Below are 26,779 nucleotides of genomic sequence, written 5' to 3'. Positions count from 1 at the left end.
ACCATGCACTAGCCCTGTGCCTCTCGTAGGTGGCAAACCATCTCGTGGTGCACAAGGCGGTATAAATTATTCTTGAGTACAAAAGCATCTTATGTTGAATACCCTCGCTGTGTACAAGGCAATGCGCAAGAATAAACATAATATGGTGTGCGTACGTTTTTCTACTTGCTCGATCTGGTTGAGGTGGCCTATAAATACCCACCCTCGCCAGCTTTCGTTTTCCACAGCACACAAATCCAGTCTGGATCTAAACCACTTAGCATTGCTCACATTCCCACGAATCGAGTTGACCATGGCCACTCACCCAAATTTCCATGCTATTCCATTTACTGGGTCCGTGGAGAACACCGAGTTTAGGTTCAGTAGCTTGTACATGCACCACATTTATTCCGGACCGAGCCCAAACCAATCAAACATCGTAGCTGCAGATGCTACCACTGGGTGGGGCAAGACAACAGTTAACAATTGGACAATATATGATGGGGTTGGCACCGACGCCAAGCTAGTGGCCCGTGCACAAGGGCTGCATGTCTACGCTGGTATTTGGCACAATACCTTCACCATTGTGTTCGAGATTGAAGGGTATGTGTACATTGTATGTTCTTTTGTTTCATGTGTGCGTAGGCCGCCCATATATTCTGTCATTTTGTGCAACTTGCAATTAAGAGTTTTTCCATTGGAACACAACCTAGAGTTTACTAGGATTCAGAATTTTTCATTAGAACTCCGTTTAGGCATCTAAAAGTTTTGATAGGGCACCTAGCTTCTCACGCTCAGATTAATTAGCGAGGATATTTAAATGTGCTAGCTTCTACACAGGTTCAAGGAAAGCACGCTGCAGGTAATGGGAGCAACTGTTCAGACAGGTGAGTGGTCTATTGTCGGGGGAACTGGTGAGCTCGCGATGGCCTCTGGTGTTGTAAACAAAAGGGTGCACGGGAAAACAGATGGTGGAGACATAATCGAGCTTACCATCCACGGCTTCTGCCGCAAGCAGGTGAGAAAGGGAGCGTTCTCAGATCTTTGGTGTTTAAATTATTTTTTTGCATGTTTATTCACCGATCCTTCTTGATATGTTATTTGTACACATGCAGATCGCTCCCACGAAGGCTGGTCCATGGGGTGGCAATGGTGGTTCTGTTGTTGAATCTGATAAACCCTGGAAGATAGAGAGCATCACCATCCTGTATCAAGGAGTAATTGGTTCACTTGAATATTCTTAATCAGCCAAAATGGCAACAAGCGCACCGCAGGTCCTTGGGGTAGTAAGAATCCCAACCGCGCCGAGGTGTGATTATTTACATACTACTATTTAGTTCTGTTCCGGCCGGCCTGCTTTAATTTACTTTATTTAATTCACGTCCGAATTAAGAAAATACATAGATTTCCATACATGGCCTGGTATTGTACTGCTGTGGTTATTTAGAACCTTGTAAAAATAGAGTACTAAGGTAATTTCCTTCATTCATGTGCAGATTGTGCTGGGCCCTGGGGAGGTTGTGACAGCAGTGTCTGGAACAATTACCAAACATAATAACCTCGATGTCATACAGACACTCAAGTTTGTCACCAACAAGAAAACACACGGACCTTATGGAAATACTGATAATGCAAAAGTTGGTACTCCTTTCAGCACTGTCGGACCAAATGGCAAAACAATTGTTGGCTTCTTTGGGCGTACTGATATGAGATACCTGAACGCACTTGGTGTTTACGTGGCCTAGCCAGCTTGTCAAGAGGTTTCCCTCGAGCCAGATGTGGGTTCATTTCAGTACTGTTTGTTCAAGAAAATAAGATGGTCAGAGATATCCGGCCTGTTTTGATGATTATTGTTCCTTGTATGCATCTGCGGGTGCTTTGTTGTAACCTGTTTTGTTTCTCTGAATAATAAGTTCCCTCAGGAATCACTGTTATGTAACTTTTTAAATCATCACTATGATAATATGGTCAATATTCATTTTTATAGTCACCATTATGGACCATATTCATTTTTTTAACTTCACCCATCTTTATTAGATTTTTTAAATTGGGAGGAGGGAGGGGATCCAGACATTAGCAGAAAGAAATTGATTGCATATCTCTCTGGCCAGCCCATCAGTAGGTAATCTCTTCCCATGGTTTTAGCGGCATCCTCAGTCCATTCATCGTGAGAATATTTTTTTTACTTTTTATAGAAAATGAGGATGTACCTCGGTCTCAGTATCTGGATGATGCATGCAGTCATTTCATTAATTATTCACGGGAAGAATATATGATATACATACGTGCATGCTGAGTATTGTGTATTAGACCCGCCTTCTAGTTTCTTGTATAGTTGAAGTCCGTGGCCCACCTTTGTACATTATATATACGTGCCTATGCACGAAGAGCAATATATCGTGCAATTCTCACAACATACATGGTATCAATTTTCGAGTTCTAACCCTAGCTTCCGCCGCCGCCACGCACCTCCTCCGCGCCGCCGCCACCACCCCGCCACCGCTGCTCGCGCATCTTCCGCGCCAGCCGCCGCCATCCAGAGATCCGTCGAACCGCAGTTTCCGCCGAAGTCGCCGCCCGTGTCCAAGATCGACAGGAAGTCGGTCTGCTGTACGTACGCGTTCAAGCGTACGAATCGCAGTTGCAGCCGGATCCGCGAGTTGCCGCAGTCCCGAGACGATCAGCGACGCTGCAGCTCACGAGGAGATATCCGCCGAGATATCCATTGCCGCTGCTACATCTCCACGTGAAAACCAAGTCCATCACGTGCAGGCCGCCCGCCAAGCCGCATGGCTGCTGATCGCTAGTACTGCCGCTGCTGGAGCGCTAATTCTAATTACTACACCCTCTGCCGCTGCTCTCCCTGGCCTGCGCCTCCATGGCTGCCACTGCCTAGGTATTCGCCGCGTCACCGTCGCCGGTCTTCGGCGACTCCGCTGCTCAGCCGCCGGTGGGCTCCTACAGCGCCGTCGTCCCGTCTGCGCCGTACGGCGCCACTCCAGCCACCAGTCATCAGGACGCTGTCCCGCTTTTGTATGAAATCCCACCTCCAGGCTTCTACAGGGCCGCTCCGTATACACATTATCAGGGTGTCCCGTCTGTGCCCTACGGAGCAGCACATCCACATCAGGGCGCTTCGTCCTTACAGCCGCCGGTGGCCGGCTCCTACGACGCCGCGCCGGCTAGCCAGTGGCCGGCTCCCTTTGCGCTACCGCAGTCCTATGGCCACGCTGCCCCGTTGGCCTACGCCTACCCGCCAACCTCGGTGCCTGCGTCTTCTTACGGTGCGTCCGCTTCGTACGGAGCGCCCTTGCTGGCTTTGCCGCCAGCGCTCTGGGACCCGGTGCTTTTCGCCGTGCTGTCCGCCGCTCCTACGTTGAACAACTTCACCGGCGCCTCCACCTCCAGATTTGTGGAGGCCGCCCTCTTCTTCCTCCCCCCATCAAGGGGAGAGTCGCTCTCCTCCTCCTCCTCCTCATCGCCGTCGTCTTCGGTGGCGGAGGAGCGGGTCTTGTTTGAGGTGCCCCTGCGGCGGGGGCCACTCCGGACCCCCTTGGCCTTCCCTTTGGCCTTCTTCTTCGGCTTCGTATAGGGCGCTGGTACCAGCATCTTCGCTAGACACGGGATGCTGGTTCCTCAGGTAGCGGAGCCGGACACTGAATCCGCTTCGCCCTCTTCATCCATTCCTGAAGAAGCGATGACAATAAAAGTTCATATATCCTCCTTGAAACATGCAAGTAGAGGATGCGTTAAATATTTACCTCGTTGGTGGGGTGGTTAATATCGTGCCCGTGGTCCGAGTCTGTGGCTGGCGGTATCTCGTTGCCCTTGAAGAGCAACTTCCTGGCATCTTCATGAGTTGTTTCGAAGAGCCTCTCCAGGGTGTGGTGCTTCTTCAGATTGAACTCCCCTAGAGGGCGGCTTCGGCTTTGGCAGGGGAGGATCCGGCGCACCAGCATCACTTGGATTACGTCGACGAGCTTGATGTCTTTATCCACTATGCTTTGAATGCGCGTTTGCAGCGCTATCAGCTCGTCTGACAAAGACCAATTCGGGCTCTTCTCAACCCAGGAGGTGAGTCGCATGGAAGCGCCGGAGTTGAATTCGGCAGCCGCGGCCCAGGTGGCATCGCGGGGTTCTGTGATGTAGAACCACTATTTCTTCCATTCCTTGACAGTCTCCACGAAAGTGCCTTTCGGCTAGGAGACATTGGTCAGCTTGCTCACCATGGCGCCTCCGCACTCTGCGTGCTGGCCATCCACCACCTTCGGCTTCACGTTGAAGACTTTGAGCCACAGCCCGAAGTGGGGTTGGATGCGGAGGAAGGCCTCACACACGACAATGAACACCGAAATGTTGAGGGAAGAGTTCGGGGATAGATCATGGAAGTCTTACCCATAATAGAACATCAGCCCGTGGACGAAAGGGTGGAGTGGAAACCCTAGCCCGCGGAGGAAATGAGGGATGAATACTACCCTCTCGTTGGGCTTCGGTGTGGGGGCGATTTGCCCCTTTGCTGGAAGACGGTGGGCGATTTCCTTTGCCAGATACCCGGCTGCCCGAAGCTCAGTAATGTCCTTCTCCTTCACGGAGGAGGCCATCCAATTTCCTTGACCTCTGGATCCGGACATGGTTGAGTGCTTGATCGAGTGGGGAAAGATGAGAACTTGGGCGCTGGAGCTCAAGAGTGGAAGGGCGGAGGAAGAGAGAAGGCGTGGGAGAAGAAGGGTAATCCTTATCCCCTTATAAAGGCAGTGAATATTGAATGCCTTCCCACTCGCCCTAAAACTCGCCTATTCCCAAGGGCTGTGTAAACGACACGGTTGGGTTACCCATGCCCGTATTGATGAGAATCCCCCAATAAGGGGACACGGTCTTTGCCTTGACAGGACGTGCCAATGACAACCGCATCTTGAAACACGGAACAGCGGACAAAAATGGTTCGATATAATGACCGGACAGACGTGATGTCATCTTACAAAAAGTTGTCAGCAGATGGGGCTCGAGAAGTATTATATTCTCTCCAGTCGTGTGTGGTATTTGTGTTACAGATCCGGACACATTCGTTTTATCCGAAGACTATCTTGGAGTATGTGGAAAGGCGAACCCGCCTTGCAATGCCAAAGACAATCTGCGCGCCGGACATATCGTCATTGAAGCCTGGTTCAGGGGCTACTGAGGGAGTCCTGGACTAAGGGGTCCTCGGGCATCCGACCTATTGGATATGGGCCGGGCTGATGGGCTGTGAAGATACGAAGACCGAAGACTATACATGTGTCCGTATGGGACTCTCCTTGGCATGGAATGCAAGCTTGGCGACCAAATATGAATATTCCTTTCTCTGTAACCGACCTTGTGTAACCCTAGGTCCCTCCTGTGTCTATATAAACTGGAGGGCTAGGTCCGTAGAGGGACCCTCATAATCATAGTCGGGCTAGACTTTTAGGGTTTAGTCATTACGATCTCGTGGTAGATCAACTCTTGTAACACTCATATTCATCAAGATCAATCAAGCAGGAAGTAGGGTATTACCTCCATAGAGAGGGCCCGAACCTGGGTAAACATTGTGTCCCCTGTTTTCTGTTACCATCGATCCTAGACGCACAGTTCGGGACCCCCTACCCGAGATCCGCCGGTTTTGACACCGACAGCAAGTGTCCACCTCCACCACCACACCGGTTGCTCTCTCCGTCGGCGTCGATCTCTGGCACGCTCGTTTGGGTCATCCCAACCCCGTCACACTTCGTCATATTCTTAAGAGTTTCAGTTTCAGTTGTCATAAGATAGATGATCACACCTGTCATGCCTGTCGTGTCGGCAAACATGTTCGCCTCCCGTTTAATAACTCCAGCACCATAGCTTCTTTTTCTTTTCAGTTGATTCATAGCGATGTGTGGACCTCTCCGGTTCCTAGTAATTCGGGCTATTTATATTATCTGATTATCCTTGATGATTATTCTCATTATGTGTGGATTTTTCCTTTGCGCAGAAAGTCGGATGCACTCTCCACTTTGATGGCTTTTTACTCCTATGTCAGCACGCAGTTTGGGCGTCCCATCCTTGCTCTTCAGACTGACAATGGAAAAGAGTTCGACAACCTTGCTTTCCGCACTTTTCTATCGCACCACAGCACAATTTTTCGTCTCACATGCCCGTATACTTCCCAGCAGAACGGTCGAGCCAAACGCGTTCTCCGCACTCTGAACGACTGCGTTCGCACGCTCCTGTTCCATGCTAACGTGACGCCTCGTTTCTGGCCGGACGCACTCGCTACTGCTTCTCTTTTCCTTAACCTTCGCCCTTGCCGCCCACGGGGGAACTATGCACCTCACCATCTTCTCTTCGGTACGCCTCCATCTTATGATGGCTTGCGTATTTTTCAGAGAGAGGGCACAATTCATGATTGCTGATTGTCTTTTTCATAAGATTTTGACGAGTGTTGAGCCGTCGATTTAGGTTTAATTCGGGTGTGATGAACTATGGTTGTGATGAACTATTTTAGCACGAAGATGTTCTAAATTTGCAGTACGAAATTTGCAGGTTCGGTTTTGCTGGAGCCTTCCCGTTCTCACAAAATCATTTTCAGGGAACCGTAAACCAATTTTGGTTTTACTAGATCCACTAGAGATGCTCTAACTCCTGATCAGCTCGCCATGATACGCATCTACCGTGTCATCCCGCGGCTTCATCGCACAGCGCTAGGGACCGGATGCCATCCCGCGAGTACGCAGCGCTAGGTAACCGGGAAAAATCAAAGAAGAGAAGGAGAACGTGCATGCTGCACTTCTCGACTGGCTACGTGCATGCATGGGTCACATAAAGGGCCGTCACACATTAATTTAATAAAAAAAATAAACCAGCCTGTTTGCATGGGTCACATCTCCACTGTCTATCTGGATGTCCGACGTCGGAACTGCTAAGTTTTATGATATATTGTATGGTCGACGTACTTTGCATATGTTTGTATGAAAAAATAGAGACCTTTTACAGTAGATCAAAGTAATAAGAGCCATCCATTTTATCCATTGAACGGACAAGATTAACCAATACTACTGCTCAAATTGTGGAGTATTTTTGGCTAAAGCAGTGTAGTATTTTCTGTTGAAGGGTAAAATCGGAATATTAACAGCATAAAAACTCTGAAATTCGTAGGGGCAAAAACATATCAGGCCTGATGCATCCTTCGTAATACCTCCATTCTGAAAAATCGTTCGGTCTCTCGCCTTCTCCTTAAACACATCCTCGTCACCATGTGCTCACGAGTTGCATTCGCTCGAGCTCACCGGCTGAGTGCCCCGCGCGTGCAGCCACGATGGGGCTGGAGGCTGCAGGCGAGCTGCTCCGCGATCACCAACCTGCCATGCTAGCTCACGGGCTTCCCGGGCCATCACAGCCTCGTTGGCAAGGGCACAATGAGTTTCTCGCTTCCCTGCACGCATTCGCCGACTGCGGCGTCGCCCGAGGTGGTAAGTGACTACTTGTAGCGTCGCCCTTAATTTGATCGTCGTGCGGAGAGGATGAGAGTTGGAGCATAGCGTGGGCGGCGAGGAGGTCGTGAGTCCTTCGATGTCGTCGTTGTTTCCAGCAGGCACTGCACTGCACCTTTGCTGTCGTACCTAGGTACGAGAAACATACGTAACAGCAGCCTAGATGAGCCACCGGAGGCATAACTTCATGGCAAAAATGGAGAACACACGTAGCTGATAAAGCACATGGCCGTGGATACGAGGGCACATGTCCTTAGGCATGACGGGAGGCCAGGTATGCGGCGAGCGTGCAGCGGCCGGCTAGCGGAGTCGGGCGGGCAGGTGGCATCGGGACTAAAAGGACAAATCCACATTACCAATTTGTCCCCAAGCTAAATTCTAAGTCAACCTATATTAACCGTTGGATCAATTTTGATACTACCCATCAAATTAGGTAGTATGATGCACTGTAAAAAGTCTCAAAAAATAGAGTTACCAACCTTGGGATTTCTTGTTTTGGAGTGAGGTAAATGGCAACTGTTCAGGCACTGCGTCGGGCGGGGGGGGTGGTGGGGGCATGTCCATTGGCGTTTGGAGGATTGGATAGTTCTGATTGTAGCTGCTCTTAGGCTGGAAATCCTTTTCTGAGCCCAGGCTCATCTGCACCTATGTCGAATAAAAAAAATGAAAACAAATATTACAAAATTTAAAATATTCCAATTCTTTCTCCCATGGTAGACAATTTGATGTGTGAGGTCCCCCAATTTTCAAACCATTTGAGCAACTGAGCAACTCTCGGCAAAAAATAACAAATTCGGTGTCTGTAAAACAATTTACTGTTCATGTATTGTTTTGACCCGATTTATCTTTTTTGCTGAGAGGTACTTAGATGTCCAAATGAGCTAAAATTTGGATCAAACGTCACGCAATAAATTGTCTACCATGGGGAAAAAATTGTAATTTTTTGTGAATTTTTTTCTAGCCGGGTGCAGATGAGCCGGGGCACCGAATCGCTGCAAAATACCAACATTTTTAGATAAACTAATTTCTGAAATATATGTATTCGGAATATTTGGAAATTATAAACAAATGCAAAATAAAAAAACAAAACCAACAAATAAACCAAATGACAGGTCCCTACTAGAGGCTTCCTTGAGGGGAGCGAACGCGGTCCCGCAGCAGGCGAGACAAAGCGGTGCCCATATACACAGGAATTTCTTGTGCCAAGTCGGGCTGGGCCACACATGAGGATACTTGGAGTGCGGGGCTGGGCCGGCTTCAAAAAATGGTCCTCGCCGTCAATTTGAGTCAATATATTTGCAGTTGCGAATCAACCTGTGGTTGAGTTGGTTAGGTGGACAGTGGTTTCCCCAACCCACCAGGGTTCAAATCGTGGTCGCATTATTCCTGGATTTATTTCAGGATTTCCGGCGATGCGCTTTCAGTGGGAGGAGACGTTCCCGTCGACGACGAGGCGCCTACGGTGACTTCGTAAATCTCAAGATGATATGCCGGCTCAGTCTTTCAGAGGTGCTCATAGGGGTAGGGTGTGCGTGTGTGCGTTCATAGGGATGAGTGTATGCGCGTGTATATGAGCGCTTGTGTCTGTACTGATGCGCAAGAAAAAAAATTTGCAGTTAAGGCTCAATATATTTTTTTGCAGCTAGACAGGTCACTCTGTTATTTCTCAAAAAACAAATGCAGGTCAGTCTGTTCTTTTTCCCTGAAAAAACTGCATCTTAATGTTTCATCGCTGCAAAGCGAGCACACAATGGTCCAGCACTCGAGACACAGCTGAACAAGAATCTTTTGAAGCAGTACTGGCGAGTACATTGTTTTGCGACTGTTGCAGCTAGCACCAGCGTCCATCGAGGTCAGATCGAGCCGACAATGCAGCTGCCTCTGATCCTCGATAAAATTGAGCAACAGGTTTAATTAGGCTCCACCTGCAAGATAAGTTAGATTATGCCTAGTGAAGGATCAAACTCAGCGATCTTGTCTTGTTACGAATCTCACCAATCCCACCGTCCATCACATGTACTGGCTTGCTGGCCTGCTGCGGGACAGAGCGTGCGCTCCCTCAGGGCAGCCTCTAGTCCTTTGGAGTATCACAAGAGCTTAATATCTGAGTCGATGAGCTCCACGACACATGTATCATGCCGCAGCAATGTTTTGCTTTGCAGCCTCCTTAATCACGTTCCTACCGGACGTACGTGCTCAACCTTGAGCAGATCATTGTAATAATGGAAATGAAGTTTTAAAGGTGCCCGAGTGAGGAGCTACTCATGGTGATGGTGTCTTGTATTACCAGTTGGAGTGATACATGGTTAATAGTATTTGTCGGTGTTTGTTAGCTTGCTTTTGTGTTACAAGTGGGCAATTTAGCAAGAGCGTTCTCGTATTTTTCCTTTTTTTTATGAAAGAGCAAGAGCGATCTTGTTAATAGGCAAGTGTGGGATCAAAGCACATGAAGGAAATTATGTGCTTTGTGCAGCAGTGGGTTGGTCAGACAAAACTATCTGATTGAGATCCTGATCTTGTAAAGATAACGTTTTTTTTAGAAAACTGCAATGATACCTTGCATTAATTCAAAAGATGCTTCACATAGATCGACAAATAAATATCTAGCTTATGCGTGTCTCTAGGTAGCTTAATTACATGTCAAATCAAGCGTATTAATATGGAGTAGTGTCATATACATGATACTAGTATAAATTACTCCTCACTATGACTAATAGGCCCAACACCATATGAATGATGCTTCATATATGTTGATGCCACACTCGTCTCTTATGTGATTTAATCTAACTAACATGGAGCACGCTTCATGCTGTACTTTAAATTTTCTAATTTTGTAGATACAAAGGCTCACTTTGTTGACATCCAAGTAGGTGAGTGAAGCCACTGGTCTTTCTAACAAATGTATACAGGAAATAAATTGATCAGGTAACAAGGAAAACTGCTCAAAAAGAAATATATCAATGGTGCACACGAGCCGGTCAGAGGCCACATAGCACCACAGCAGATGAACTCACCTCTCGGGTGATCGGAGTCGACACTTTCCAACACCATGACGTTTCTGTACCGAGGGCGCATACCAGTGAGGCAACGACTCTGCCCCCCAAGCAACAAGAGCCCACACTCTTCGACATGATGTTAGTATCAAACCTCTGGAACATCACACTGGCTTCAGGGCCTATACGGGCCGAAGGCTGTTCCGCCGAAGCAACAAGAGTCAATATGCCAAGTACCGAGGTAGAGATAAGTGCTGCTACGTTGATTTTTGCATAAAAGAACCAGATTTGGTCCAACTCCACCATGGACAGTCTGACTCGTTAGGCTAGTCATAGTGAGGAGTAACTTAGACTAGTAACAACTATCTTCATTGTGGCAAGTGTCATAGGTGTAGTAACATACATATCTTCATTTATTATTTTGTAGACTCATTTTGCATTGAGAAGCGCTCTGTGATGGTAACATAATATGTTACTCTATTTGCCTCTCCTTCCATTAGTGACTTGCCACATCATCATTTTTGCCTATGTGGCATCTATGTTATTCCTACTATGACCAGCCTTATTCAAAGCAATCCCAAGTATAGATTTTCAAATTACCCAATGCAGAATATTAGTTGTGTATGTATTGTACTAATTAATACAGTACTAAATTTGGTTATACTTCGCCATAAGAAATAACAAATTGATCTCCAAATGAGATCCGAATTAATAAAATACATAAAAATAGGCAAATTTCTGTTTTGGATACAACCATTAGAGTAAAAACTATGCCGATTACAAATTATGAACGTGGAAAATCTATGGGACCTTGATAAAAAATCACAACCTTGATAAGTCCCTGCTTACAAATATAACATTGCATTAAATGACTCAAAAACATATTGTACAAGGAAACATAGCATAACTAGAATTAACCATCAATTCGTAACAAACTAAGTAAGTCATAAATAACGTAATGAGTACAACTCTTTTTCTTTCTTGTCCTCATGGCTGCAAATGACACAAACTGTTACATGCATGCTTTATAATATTTGTTTCTAAAGCCAAAATTTTCCATTCGTAAAAAGGTCCAATTGCTAGCCTGTGTTGTCGTATGATTGATGGCCTGCTAAACTAATTGAGGTCCTTTTAAGGCAACAAACAAAGTCAGATATATTCATCACCTTAATCTCCTTGGCTTACCGAGGGAGGCAGAGTGAGGCGATCAAAAATCCTAGCCGCCATCATGTTTCCTCTTCTTCTTTACACTGTCAAAGTGCAGGGCCGGTCCTGACATTTTGGGGGCCCGGGGCCAAAGTAAAACCAGGGGCCCTTTAATATAAACATAAAAAAAATGGCTTTGGCTCTTGATTTCAAAATGCTATGTACATTTAGGTAAATTTACAAGCACAACTTGGATTCTCCTTTTAATATGAACTCCAAGGCACTCATATACAAATTTCTAGCCTATAAATATTGATCGAGTCTACCAAATAGAGAAAAGAAGCAAATCCGGATGTTCAACAGGAAGTTATCTACCTGTTTCATCTTGTAATCAAAAACTGGTTACGCCTAAAAAATAGACTAGTTCTTGCAAAATAGAAATCTCCTAAAATTTCCTAAAAATATATATACTGATTACTGAACTTTGAAAGTACTTGTCCATCAACAGTGTCCTTGTGATACCTCAACAACAATTAATCCAAACTAAACAAATTGGGTTTGATGGGAATGAAATCCATAAACATTACAAATTTGATTGTTGTGTCGTCTCAAAATTAAGCACAAATAATGTGGTTTTCAAAGGACTAATCCGATCCAATTATTGGATTATCAAAAACAAATCTCGGCATCAACTTCAATTAACAAGAAACAAATTTAGGAAAGGGACTACCAGAAAGGTTACCTTCGAGCTGTAGAACATGGATTTAAAATTGTTTTCTGATTGATTGTATGCAGCACTCGTCTGCTCTTGTCACTTGTTCCTGGCTGCTGCTGCGCATGTAGGTGATATTGTGATAAAGCGAAGCGAAGGCGCGACGTCAGAGGACGATCAGCTGATGGCAAGGGTGCTCAGCGTGAGACAAAATTCATCCATCGGCGTGCTGCTTGCGTTTTTCTTTCCAAGAGATCTGATCTGATCTTTTTTTAGAGGAAGATCTGATCTAATCTAATCTGATCGATCAGCCATGCTGCATGCCTTTTTCTTTTCGAGAGATCAGAGATCGTGCGTGTATCACGTCTTAGATAGCCCAGCAACCAACTTGGACCAGATCAGAATTTTTCTGTACATGTAATAGGCCTGAAGCCTTGCTACAATATAAAGCTTTTTTTTTTCAGGAGAACTCAGGGCGTGCATTGGTAGGGAAAGCTCATGCGACGCTCGTGGTGGGGAGGTTCCGATTGCAATGGAACTAGTGTGCGGGGGTTAGTCAGTTGCCATGGCAGCGCCGGGGTTGAGTGGTGGAACTGCGCTAGTCTTCAGCTGGCGGTGCTCGCGAGCACCCCAGCATGAAGTGGGCATCGAAGCTTGTTCCTGGACCGCGGCGAGCTCAACCTAAGACCAAGGTCTGGCGTACAAAGAGTGAGGGTCTTGGTTCAGGTTTCCTTGAGCCAGTCTGTGTGTCTAGTTTTGGGCGGCAAGCGCGGTGATGTTGTCCCACATTAAAGATAATGTCCTCCCCGACCTACCCCCATTTTGTTCATGTGTTTAATTGTCGTCGGGGGAGGGTGTGTAGATTTGTGTCTCTGGTAGGTTATCCAAGATCCATTCTATTTTAGTCTCTAGTGGACCTGTCTTGATTTGGCTAGCACTCAGGATCTTCAGAGTTTTTACATGCTCTTTCAACATTTTCTTTTCCGCAACATCAATTAGGGCTTGGCTGATCATGACCCCCGACGTCTTCTGAACTACATCGACGATTTTCCTATCGCTGCTTCTACAAGCTCCTGGGTTGAAACAAGTATACTTCATCAAGACATAGGCTCATAGGCGGCAACAAACTATGCTCATGGAACGCCAGTGATGTATGCAGGAGAAGAAGATTTTGACACCCCAAAGGATTTGAAAGTTATTTTTTTAAGAGTATGCTTTCAGGGCCAATGATACTTAATATATAGCCTTAAGTCTATTTCACCTTGAAGCTTGTGCAAAGGTTGTCGGTTAATCTACAAACAATTTCCCGCTCCTTTTCTCATTTGTTAAATGCCACATCATCACTATGTCCTAGGTGGCAAGTGAGGGAGTTCTGGACTAAGGGGTCCTCAGGCGTCCGACCTATTTGGATATGGGCCGGACTGATGGGATGTGAAATTACGAAGACCGAAGACTCTACCTGTGTCCGGATGGGACTCTCCTTGGCGTGGAAGGCAAGCTTGGCGACCAAATATGAATATTCCTTTCTCTATAACCGACCTTGTGTAACCCTAAGTCCCTCCTGTGTCTATATAAACTGGAGGGCTAGGTGCGTAGAGGGACCCTCATAATCATTGTCCGGCTAGACTTTTAGGGTTTAGTCATTACGATCTCGTGGTAGATCAACTCCTGTAACACTCACATTCATCAAGATCAATCAAGCAGGAAGTAGGATATTACCTCCATAGAGAGGGCCCGAACCTGGGTAAACATTGTGTCCCTTGTTTCCTATTACCATCGATCCTAGACGCACAGTTCGGGACCCTCTACCCGAGATCCGCCGGTTTTGACACCGATATTGGTGCTTTCATTGAGAGTTCCACTGTGCCGTCCCCAAAAGGTTTGATGGCTCCTTCAATCGTCCGCAACGATGCAGCCCAAGGGGAAGTCTTCCTCCCCGAACAGATCTTTGTGTTTGGCGGCTTTGCACTGCGGGCCAACTCGCTTGGCCATCTGGAGCAGATGGAAAGCTACGCCTCTGGCCACTAGGTCAGATTTGGAAGTTTGAACTACGTCGCAGATATCCATGGAGACTTGATCTTTGATAGATTCGAGACCACGGCAGCCGCTGCTTGCCACCACGATGAACATGACCTAAATCTGTCATCAACTCACACACAGGGGATAGTACCTGCAGCTGCTCTGGCCATAGATCCGGAGCAGATCGCGCCATCCGAAGACGGGAAGCTCAACCCCTCCGCGGAAGCCGTAGACTCGGCGGCGTTGGAGCCGCACACAGACTTAACGTGACATCTGTGTCACCGGAGCTACGGACTCATCTCCGGCTACAGGTTCCAAACCCTGTGCGTCAGCGTGCGTCAAGCTTGATCGGTCATCGATCGTCGAATTCGACTCTGCGGACATCTTCCGACATTCGCCTTTGGGCGATGTGCTGAACTCGTTAAGAGCACTATCTTTAGTGGGGGGGCTCACAGTCGAATTGTGTCCGGTTTGAACCGGAGGCTGATGATGGAGAATTTCACCTCCCACCCACCGCCCACTTCATAGCCACTATGGAAGACCTAACTGACATGCTCGATTATGGCTCCGACGACATCGACGGTATGGACGACGATGCCGGAGAAGAAGAGGCCTAGAACCCGCCGTTCACCGGACGCTAGACGACCACTTCCTCATATGATGTATACATGGTGGATGCACCAAAGGAGAATAGCGCGACGACAAGGAAGATCCAGTTGAGGATAAACCTTCCGAGATACAATCAAAGCGCCGGCGTCAGCGGAGCCGCTCTAAGTCACACCGCAGTAAAGACAGCAACACCAGCACAGGAGAAGATAATACTCCAAAAGGTGTCGAAGACAATGAAGGCCCCGTTGATGCAGCTACTGAACAGGATGAACGGGAAGATGGGCAGGTTAGCCCTGGTAAACAGGCCACACACGAAGACTCGAAGGACGACAATTATCTTCCGCTCTCCGAGGATGAGGCAAGCCTCGGCACCGTGGATTTCATCGTGCCCGAGGAACCTCTTGAACAGGAGCGCTTCAAGCGCCAGCTAATAGCCACTGCAAGGAGCGTGAAAAAGAAGCAGCAACAGCTTCAAGCTCACCAAGATCTGCTCAACGATAAATGGACCGATATCCTAGCAGCCGAAAAATACGGCCTCAAGCGTCCAGCTAAAAGCTACCCGAAGCGCAAATTGCTACCTCAGTTCGACGATGAAGCGCCGGAACACATACCACCATTGCACAATGCGGCTGACCGACCACCACGTGGTCGGGACAAAACTGCAACTCAAGCCGAACACCAGCCCGCCCCGCCTGATCGCAAAGGCAGAGATAAAGCAGCCCACGGTCATACATATGACCTTCGGCGGGACCTGAACAATAAAGCAGGACATACCATATCGATCTAAGGATCGCGAGGACGTGCCCCGACATGCGACGATGGCCATCTATTCGAACGTGAAAAACCTAGTCATGCACGGGCTGAAAGTCGCAGACGGACTCCATTAGAGCTACGTCGTGATACGGCCCGATATAGAGGCGCCGCATAGCCTCATTGCTACACTGATGAGGTCATGGAACATGAATTCCCAGAAGGGTTCAAACCCGTGAATATAGAATCATATGACGGAACCACAAACCCCGCAGTATGGATCGAAGACTTCATTCTCCATATTCATATGGCCCACGGCGACGACCTTCATGCCATTAAATACCTCCCCCTAAAACTCAAAGGACCAGTCCGGCACTGGTTGAACAGCCTGCTTGAAAATTCCATCGGCAGCTGGGAGGACTTGGAAGAAGCCTTCCTTGATAACTTCCAAGGTACATACGTTTGACCTCTGGATGCTAATGACTTAAGCCATAGTTCAACAGCCCGGAGAGTCCGCCAGGAAATTCTAGACTAGGTTCTTAACTAAAAAGAACCAGATCGTTGACTGTCCTGATGCCGAAGCCCTAGTGGCCTTTAAACACGACATCCGTGACGAATGGCTCGCCCGCTACCTCGCCCAAGAAAAGCCAAAGTCCATGGCGGCTCTCACGACACTCATGACCCGCTTTTGCGCGGGCGAGGACAGTTGGCTGGCCCATAGGAAAAACAATGCAAGCGACGCCGGCACCCCTGAAGCTAAAAATAGCAAAGACAAGTCTTGACGCAACAGATACAAGCGTCGAAATAACAATGACAACACCGAGGATACAACGGTCAATGCCGGATTCAGTGGATCTAAGTCCGGTCAGCGGAAGAAGCCGTTCCAAAAGAACAATTCGGGCCCATCTAGCTTGGACCGCATACTTGATCGTCCGTGCCAGATTCATGGCACCCCACACAAACCACCCAATCACACCAATAGAGATTGTTGGGTTTTTAAACAAGCCGGCAAGTTAAATGCCGAGAACAAGGATAACGGATCGCAAAGCAAGGACGGCGACCAGGAGCCCCGGCCGCCGAACACAGGGGGACAGAAGAAGTTTCCCCCTCAAGTCAAAATGGTGAACATGATATACGCTACCCACATCCCCAAGAGGGAGCGCAAGCGCGCGCTCAGGGACGTCTATGAGATAGAGCCAGTCGCCCCAAAATTTAATCCATGGTCGTCATGCCCGATCACCTTTGATCGCCGGGATCATCCGACAAGTATCCGTCACGGCGGTTCAGCCGCACTGGTCCTGGACCCAATAATTGATGGGTTCCACCTGACGCGAGTCCTGATGGGCGGGGGCAGCAGCCTCAATTTGCTCTATCCGGATACAATGCGCAAAATAGGCATTAACCCATCACAGATCAAGCCCACAAAGACTACATTTAAAGGAGTCATACCAGGCGTAGAGGCCCGTTGTACGGGCTCAATCACACTAGAGGTTGTCTTAGGATCTCCGGACAACTTCTGAAGCGAGGATTTAATCTTCGATATCGCCCCTTTTCGCAGCGGCTACCACGCAGTGCTCGGACGAACCTCATTTGCTTGGTTCAACGCGGTGCCACACTAATCTTATCTCAAGCTCAAGATGCCCGGACCATGCGGTGTCATAACAGTCAATGGAAACACGGAACGCTCTCTCCGCACCGAGGAGCACACCGCTGCCTTAGCGGCAGAGGTACAGAGCCGCCTTTTCAAGCAGAACCTCAATTCGGCAGCCGATCCCCCGGACACTGTCAAGAGAGTCCGAACCACTCTGCGGAAGGACAGTTCGGCTCGTCAAGAGCTCGACTAGCAATTTGGCCTCCGTCCCAGTCCTGGCCAAGTGGAGGCAATTGCACCGCGCGTACATAATTACGCACTAAAAGTACCATGGACACGGATTGAGGCATAATCAGCTTGTGGTCCACAATACGGCTCAACCGCCCCGGACAAACATAATTTCACTTTTTCCTTTTTCTTTCTTCTTTTTCTCTTTTTCACAGGCCTTTAATGGCGGCTTAACCATTGATTCTTCTTGAAGGATAAAAACACCAAGGCGACAAGAAGCATGGATGTACTGGGGAATCTTTAGGTGGTTTCTTTAATGATCCCTTTACCTGTTTTTCAGGGCCCACACGCAGCTCTCCCTTGGTTAAGGCATAGTAAATAGCCTTCTGCTTATTGCATTACTTGTATAAATGCACTTTAACGCACCAAGGAAATTATAATAGAAACAGTTCGCGACCCAAGTTTTACGGCTCTAGCTTATCACTTGTTCTTCTTTTTCTTCCATTTTGTCTTTTGTTTTCTGGTAAACTCTATCAGGTAACACCCGTACACTCTAGTGCGTTTCAATTTGCCAGGGGCTTCATAGCGCCGCACAACATGGCAACAAAAGTCAGAACACTTTTACAGTACAGTTCGGCACCCTGAATTTAGCATTATATGCATCGGCTTCGAATCATGTCTTTGGTCAATAGTTGGGTTGCCCGACTCCTGTGCTTACTATCTTACGTTGCGTTGTATCGGCTAGGGTAGTAAAGGGAGAACTAATGTGATTGTGCCTTGGTTTACCCAAGTGAGCACCTCAGTAGAGAAAGCCGAAATCTGACTGTCATGATGCGGTGAGAGCCGGTCAGCTTTTCGGAGGTCTCAAATCCTTAGAGATTTTTTCCGCACTACGCGAGGGATTGGTACTTACCCGATCAAGTGTCTACAACATCCTAGTCCGGATACTAGGGGTTGCGCATATATTTCTATTATTGAACTCCTATGGCTAAGTGAGGGTGCTAAAGCCGCATAGTCTGATTGCCTAGTTCGTCGCGCTAAACACCTCCTTCAAGGACCAACAATTGGATCAAGAGTGTTTAGATTACATCCCGAACACCCTCATACTTCCTACGTGGGTGTAGAAGCCGATGACTGGCCAACTCTCAGATTTCACACAACAGGGCCGCACAGGAGGTGGAATTTGTTAAATAACAAACATTATATTACAGAACGACTTTGTTTCATCATACAAGGCAGAGAGAACATGAATGTATTCATCCGAAAATAATGTCTTGCGCACATTGCGTCGCCACAATACGAGACCCCTCCAGGACATCTTCAAAATACTGCTCGGGCGTGCGGTGCTCCTTTCCCTCCGGCGGTTCCCCGGTCGTAAGCTTGACGGCGTCCATCTTCGCCCACCACACCTTGACGTAGGCGAAGGCCATGCGGCACCCTCGATGCAGACCGACCGCTTGACGACGTCCAGCTGAGGACATGCATTCACCAGCCGTTTCACGAGCCCGAAGTAGCTGCCGGGCATAGCTTCGGCAGGCCACAGCCGGATTATTAAATCCTTCATGGCCAGTTCAGCCACCCTATGCAGCTCGACCAGCTGTTCTAGCTGATCGCTAAAGGGCACTGGATGTTCTGGCACAAGATATTGAGACCAGAACAGCTTCTCCGTAGAGCTTCCTTCTTCGGCTCGGAAGAACTCCGCGGCGTAAGACACACTGCGCGGCAGATCCACAATGTGTTTAGATTACATCTCGAACACCCCCGTATTTCCTACATGGGGGCAGAAACCGACGACTGACCAACCCTCAGATTTCACATAACACGGCCGCACAGGAGGAGAAACATTTAAAAAACATATATTACATAACGACTCTTGTTTCATCATACAAGGCAAAGACAACATGAATGTATTCATTCGAAAATAATGTCTTTCGCACATTGCGTCGCAACAATGCGAGACCCCTCCAGGACATCTGCAAAATACCGCTCGGGCGTGCGGTGCTCCTTGCCCTCTGGCGGCCCCTCGGTCAGCTTGACGGCGTCCATCTTCTCCCACCACATCTTGACGCGGGCGAAGACCATGCGCGCACCTTCAATACAGACCGACCGCTTTACGACGTCCAGCCGGGGACAGACATTCACCAGCCGCTTCACAAGCCCGAATTAGCTGCCGGGCATAGCTTCGGCAGGCCACAACCGGATTATCAAATCCTTCATGGCCAGTTCGGCCACCCTATGCAGCTCAACCAGCTGTTTTAGCTAATCGGTGAAGGGCACAGGATGCTCTGGTGCAAGGTACCGCGACCAGAACAGTTTCTCCGCTGAGCTCCCTTCTTCGGCTCGGAAGAACTCCACGGCGTCGGACACACTGCGCGGGAGATCAGCGAAGGCCCCTGGAGAACTCCGAATCCGGGTTAGTAAGAAATACTTCTTCTTCACATACTTGCTTTGCATACTAAATGCCTTAACCGCCGTGATCTTCTTGGCCTCCTGGATCTCTTGGAGGGCACCCTGGGCTTCAAACTGGGCCGCTTCCGCATCCTGGTGAGCCTTGGCGAGTTCGGTCTCTCGAGCCGAAACATTACCATCCAAGGTCTCACACTTTTTCACAGCATCCAGGAGCTCTTGCTGGACCTCGTTCAGCCTGGCCTTCAGCTTTTTACGAGTGGCCTGCTCCTTGACAGCTTTCCCCTCGGCTTCGGCCAGGGCCTTTTTAAGGGCCTCGACCTCGGTCGTCGCTCCTACATGAATAATGACATTACGGTCAGTATACATCATTTATACTTTTCGAATACACAGCAAGTCATTATATACCTTGTTGTTCTTCCAGCTGCTTCCTCGCTTGGCCGAGCTCCTTCTCGGCCTGCTCCAGTCTCCGCTTTAGTACAGAGACTTCGACGGTGTGTGAGGTCACGGCAAGCAGCGACGCCTGCTTATTCACATAAGACACAGTTTGATTAGTTTCCTGCGAAATTTAATTGATCCTCTGTCCGGCTTTTCTTTCCGAACACCGGACAGTGTCTCAGGGGCTACTGTCTATACATAGGGATTTTCTCTTTTTGCGTCGCTTACCTCAAAACCTGTCAGCAGGCCGCTGCAGGCTTCGGTTAGTCCGCTCTTGACGGACTGAACCTTCTCAATCACCGTACCCATAAGGATACGGTGTTCTTCCACAATGGAAGCACCTCGTAGCGCTTCCAGTAGATTATCCGGTGCCTCTGGTTGGACATAGGTCACTGGCGGGACAGGCACGCCCCCTTCTCTGGAGGGAGGCTTCCTGTCAGATTCTGGAGCCGCATGGGTCTCCGGATCCATGTTCGGATGGGGAACAGACTGAGCACGACCCCCATGGTCAGTCTCCATGGGGGTCCGATCCCCCATGTGTTCGGCGGCCGAGGTGTCGCCCTCCGGCGCCGCCATGGCGGCCTCTTGAACCTCTCCCTGGCATGGGAAGGTCCTTTGGGACAACACCTCGTCATCTCCCTTGGCCTTGGGAGAGTGAGCGGCTGGCGGTGTCTCGCTGGCCATTGCCTTCGAATCCAACAAGCCTCTTGATGAGGATCGCTGGGGGCTGTCATTGGCCGGACTACAATAACATGATTAACCACATTAATACCACAGAGTGGAGAGGCTGGATAAAAATGCGAGTACGGGTTCTTGGTACTCACGATGCGGCCAGGGGCGTCGTTCCGGACTGCTGTCGATGTCCCACGCGGAGCTTTCCGCGAGAGGGCCTTTCCCCTTCTTGGGCGCCTCCACCTCTAGATTTGTGGAGGCCGCCCTCTTCTTCCTCCCCCCATCAAGGGGAGAGTCGCTCTCCTCCTCCTCCTCCTCATCGTCGTCGTCTTCGGTGGCGGAGGAGCGGGTCTTGTCTGAGGTGCCCCTGCGGCGGGGGCCACTCCGGACCCCCTTGGCCTTCCCTTTGGCCTTCTTCTTCGGCTTCGTATAGGGCGCCGGTACCAGCATCTCCGCTAGACACGGGATGACTGGTTCCTCAGGTAGCGGAGCCGGACACTGAATCCGCTTCGCCCTCTTCATCCATTCCTGAAGAAGCGATGACAATAAAAGTTCATATATCCTCCTTGAAACATGCAAGTAGAGGATGCATTAAATATTTACCTCGTTGGCGGGGTGGTTAATATCGTGCCCGTGGTCCGAGTCTGTGGCTAGCGGTATCTCATTGCCCTTGAAGAGCAACTTCCTGGCATCTTCATGAGTTGTTTCGAAGAGCCTCTCCAGGGTGTGGTGCTTCTTCAGATTGAACTCCCCTAGAGGGCGGCTTCGGCTTTGGCACGGGAGGATCCGGCGCACCAGCATCACTTGGATTACGTCGACGAGCTTGATGTCTTTATCCACTATGCTTTGAATGCGCGTTTGCAGCGCTATCAGCTCGTCTGACAAAGACCAATTTGGGCTCTTCTCAACCCAGGAGGTGAGTCGCATGGAAGCGCCGGAGTTGAATTCGGCAGCCGCGGCCCAGGTGGCATCGCGGGGTTCTGTGATGTAGAACCACTATTTCTTCCATTCCTTGACAGTCTCCACGAAAGTGCCTTTCGGCTAGGAGACATTGGTCAGCTTGCTCACCATGGCGCCTCCGCACTCTGCGTGCTGGCCATCCACCACCTTCGGCTTCACGTTGAAGACTTTGAGCCACAGCCCGAAGTGGGGTTGGATGCGGAGGAAGGCCTCACACACGACAATGAACACCGAAATGTTGAGGGAAGAGTTCGGGGATAGATCATGGAAGTCTTACCCATAATAGAACATCAGCCCGTGGACGAAAGGGTGGAGTGGAAACCCTAGCCCGCGGAGGAAATGAGGGATGAATACTACCCTCTCGTTGGGCTTCGGTGTGGGGGCGATTTGCCCCTTTGCTGGAAGACGGTGGGCGATTTCCTTTGCCAGATACCCGGCTGCCCGAAGCTCAGTAATGTCCTTCTCCTTCACGGAGGAGGCCATCCAATTTCCTTGACCTCTGGATCCGGACATGGTTGAGTGCTTGATCGAGTGGGGAAAGATGAGAACTTGGGCGCTGGAGCTCAAGAGTGGAAGGGCGGAGGAAGAGAGAAGGCGTGGGAGAAGAAGGGTAATCCTTATCCCCTTATAAAGGCAGTGAATATTGAATGCCTTCCCACTCGCCCTAAAACTCACCTATTCCCAAGGGCTGTGTAAACGACACGGTTGGGTTACCCATGCCCGTATTGATGAGAATCCCCCAATAAGGGGACACGGTCTTTGCCTTGACAGGACGTGCCAATGACAACCGCATCTTGAAACACGGAACGGCGGACAAAAATGGTTCGATATAATGACCGGACAGACGTGATGTCATCTTACAAAAAGTTGTCAGCAGATGGGGCTCGAGAAGTATTATATTCTCTCCAGTCGTGTGTGGTATTTGTGTTACAGATCCGGACACATTCGTTTTATCCGAAGACTATCTTGGAGTATGTGGAAAGGCGAACCCGCCTTGCAATGCCAAAGACAATCTGCGCGCCGGACATATCGTCATTGAAGCTTGGTTCAGGGGCTACTGAGGGAGTCCTGGACTAAGGGGTCCTCGGGCATCCGACCTATTGGATATGGGCCGGGCTGATGGGCTGTGAAGATACGAAGACCGAAGACTATACATGTGTCCGTATGGGACTCTCCTTGGCATGGAATGCAAGCTTGGCGACCAAATATGAATATTCCTTTCTCTGTAACCGACCTTGTGTAACCCTAGGTCCCTCCTGTGTCTATATAAACTGGAGGGCTAGGTCCGTAGAGGGACCCTCATAATCATAGTCGGGCTAGACTTTTAGGGTTTAGTCATTACGATCTCGTGGTAGATCAACTCTTGTAACACTCATATTCATCAAGATCAATCAAGCAGGAAGTAGGGTATTACCTCCATAGAGAGGGCCCGAACCTGGGTAAACATTGTGTCCCCTGTTTTCTGTTACCATCGATCCTAGACGCACAGTTCGGGACCCCCTACCCGAGATCCGCCGATTTTGACACCGACAGCAAGTTTACCAATACGTATCTTATAAGTGTTGAAGATGCCCTAAGTACTACCTTTGTCCGGGTTTGAACGTCCACCCGACCAAACTTGCAGGACCAAGAGGCCCGATGCATAAGGCCCATCCCAATGCTCCACCATGTAAAGATGCCAAGGCTACCAAGTAGGCATAAAATCAGATGTGGCAAGTTAATTAAGAAGAGAGAGAGAGAGAGAGAGAGAGAGAGAGAGAGTACTTTGGTGACCCCAGGAAGAAACGATACTGAGCGCGTGTAACTAGGTGACATGTACAATTCTAAGTCTACAACTAATTAAGAGAAAGAAGTTTAGCACTCAAAGCTAAACACCTATGCATTGGGGACTTGAGTTTCCAAGATATTTAATACACTTAGCAACTCATGTAAGAACCTTTGCATTGAAAGAGGCCTAATACTCGGCAAATATCAAACCAACCAGACAATATGAGTATATGGCCTAATAAATTAAGTGTTGCATGACACCACGTATATGTTACTCCCCATCATAGAGGTAGTAACATAGACTAGTAACATATGCATATTACTAGTCCAAGTTACACCCCACTATGACTAGTTTGAAGGTAGTAATATAGGCTAGTAACACATGCATGTGTTTTTTGTCGGAAGTCTCTACTTTGATCAAACTTATAGAAAAAGAATATGAATATTCACAATCCAAATCAATATTGTTAGATTTATTATGAAAGATAGTTTCATAGTATATATATTTGGTATTTTAGATGTTGATATTTTTTAAATAAATTTGGAGAAACTTTGTAGAGTTTGACTTGACACAAATCTAATATGTGGAGTAAAAAGGACGGAAGAGAGTACACATCGTGAATACATTTGAAAATATAAACTGGATGTGGATCCCTAGGTATTTAGTTGGCTCTGATATAAGGGAGGGACCACCCGGGAGCTCCTAATCATTTCCCATAAATCTCCAACAGCCTCCATGCTCCTAGATTATACACTATCTTTGCTCGGCGGGGTTGTAAGAGGGTGTTTGTTTCCAGGGACTTATTGGTCTAGGGACTTAAATAAGTCCCTATAAGTTCTATCTAAACCAAACAGGAGGGACTTATAGGGACTTAAAGTGGGCATTTGGGACTTATGAAATAAGACTCTCAAGAAGGGACTTATAGGGACTTATAGTTGTAATATGGTCTTATAGAGACTTATAAGTCCCGGGAACCAAACAGATAGGGACTTTTTAGGGACTTGGGACTTATAAGTTGGGACTAAAAAAAGTCCTAGGACTTATGAACCAAACAAGGCCTAATAATTGTGCTCACCTACAGTTGCGGAAAAAAAATCACATGTTTGATAAGCACTCCTCTTGTGGCTCTTCTGTAGAATCTCCCCCAGCAGATGTTGTGGCGTTTAATCAATGAAATCTCAGCTTCCCCAAAAAGAAAGAAGTACATCACATTAGCCATGTGGTGAGAACCATTAGCTAGCCATGTGCCTCTCGTAGGTGGCAAAACATCTCATGCTGCACAAGGCGATATAAATTATGCTTGAGTACAGAAGCATCTTATGTTGAATACAATCACGGTGCACAAGATGATGCTCACGAATAAACCTAATATGGTGTGCGTACGTCTATCTACTCGATTGATCTGCTTGAGCTGGCCTATAAATACCCACCCTCACCAGCTTCTTTTTCCACAGCACACAAATTCAGTATAGATCTACTGGATAGAATCGCTTTGATCTACTCCACTTAGCATTGCTCCAACTTCCACGAGCCGAGTAGATGGCCACTCACCCCAATTTCCATACGACTCCATTTGGTGGGTCCGTACAGATGACCGAGTTTAAATTCAGTAGCTTGTACTGGCGCCACATTTATTCGGGACCGAGCCCAAACCAATCAAACATCATAGCTGCAGATCCTACTACTGAGTGGGGCCAGACATTAGCTAACAACTGGACTATATATGATGGGGTTGGCCTCAACGCCAAGCTAGTGGCCCGTGCACAAGGGCTGCATCTCTAAGCTGGTACTTGGCACAATACCTTCACCATTGTGTTCGAGATTGAAGGGTACGTACATTACAATATTTTATTACATATGTACGTATGCCGTGCCATCTATTGTGGCATTGTCTGTAACTTGCTAGGATTTGTTTTTGTGAGGAACACAACCTAGAGTCTACTAGACATTCAGAGTTTGTTTCATCAGAATTATAATTAACTAACTAAGCATCTAAAAAGGCTTTATTAGCGAGGATATTTAAATGCACTAGCTTTTACACAGGTTCAAGGAAAGTACACTTCAGGTAATAGGTGCATCTGTTGAGAAAGAAGGTGAGTGGTCTATTGTTGGGGGGACTGGTGAATTCGCGATGGCACGTGGTGTTGTAAACAAAAAGCTGCACGGGAACATAGATGGTGGAGACATAATCGAGCTTACCATCCACGGTTTCTGCCGGAAGCAGGTTAGAAAGGAAGGGTTTTCAGATTTTTGGTGTTCAAATTTTTTTTGCATGTTTATTCACTGATCCTTCTTAATCCGTTATTTGTACACATGCAGATCGCTCTCACGAAGGTTGGCCCATGGGGTGGCAATGGGGGTTCGGTTGTTGAATCAGAAAAACCCTGGAAGATAGAGAGCATCACCATCCTGTATCAAGGAGTAATTGGTTCACTTGAATATTCTTACATCAGCCAAAATGGCAACAAGCACACCGCAGGTTCTTGGGGTAGTAAGAATCCCAACCGCGCCGAGGTGTGTTTATTTACATACTTAGTTCTTTTCCGGCCGGCCTGCTCTAATTTGCCTTAATTCACGTCCGAATTAAGAAAAATTCATTAATTTCCATTCATGGTATGGTATTGTACCGTTATGGTTGTTTAGGACCTTGTAAAAATATACTTCCTCTGTTCATAAATAGAAGACATTTTAGAGACTTGTATGGTCAGTGTGAAACATCCTATATTGATGAATAGAGGGAGTACTAAGATAAATTACTTTATTCATGTACAGATTGTGCTCGGCCCTGGGGAGGTTGTGACAGCAGTGTCTGGAACAATTACCAAACATAATAACCTCGATGTCATACAGACACTCAAGTTTGTCACCAACAAGAAATCCTACGGACCTTATGGAAATACTGGTAATGCAAAAGTCGGTACTCCTTTCAGCGCTGTCGCACCGAATGGCAAAACAATTGTCGGCTTCTTTGGGCGTACTGATATGAGATACCTGAACGCAATTGGTGTTTACATGGACTAG

The 26,779-nt window shown here is 47.9% G+C and overlaps 1 protein-coding gene across 1 annotated transcript; it reads left to right on the top strand.

Annotated features, from left to right (window-relative positions):
• Positions 1–226: 226 nt before the first annotated feature.
• On the top strand, positions 227–26,779 carry LOC147962537 (jacalin-related lectin 35-like). Its single transcript, XM_087537059.1, has 4 exons — positions 227–582; positions 820–997; positions 26,078–26,272; positions 26,531–26,779. The coding sequence occupies exons 1-4, from the start codon at positions 293–295 to the stop codon at positions 26,777–26,779; spliced, it is 912 nt and encodes a 303-aa protein (XP_087393185.1). The 5' UTR covers positions 227–292.

This window comes from Triticum urartu, chromosome 7A (assembly GCF_056163025.1).
Source record: "Triticum urartu cultivar PI428250 chromosome 7A, HENAU_Tu73, whole genome shotgun sequence".
Lineage (NCBI taxonomy): Eukaryota > Viridiplantae > Streptophyta > Magnoliopsida > Poales > Poaceae > Triticum > Triticum urartu.
The sequence above is the reverse complement of the archived record's forward strand: the minus strand, read 5'-3'. Positions and strand labels throughout refer to the sequence as shown.

Excerpts from the sequence above, each read along its gene's own strand:
- LOC147962537 (XM_087537059.1), top strand. The coding sequence starts at position 293 with ATGGCCACTCACCCAAATTTCCATGCTATTCCATTTACTGGGTCCGTG. Across the intron at positions 583-819 it reads ATTGTGTTCGAGATTGAAGG|GTTCAAGGAAAGCACGCTGC; the intron begins GTATGTGTACAT and ends GCTTCTACACAG. Across the intron at positions 998-26,077 it reads ACGGCTTCTGCCGCAAGCAG|ATCGCTCTCACGAAGGTTGG; the intron begins GTGAGAAAGGGA and ends GTACACATGCAG.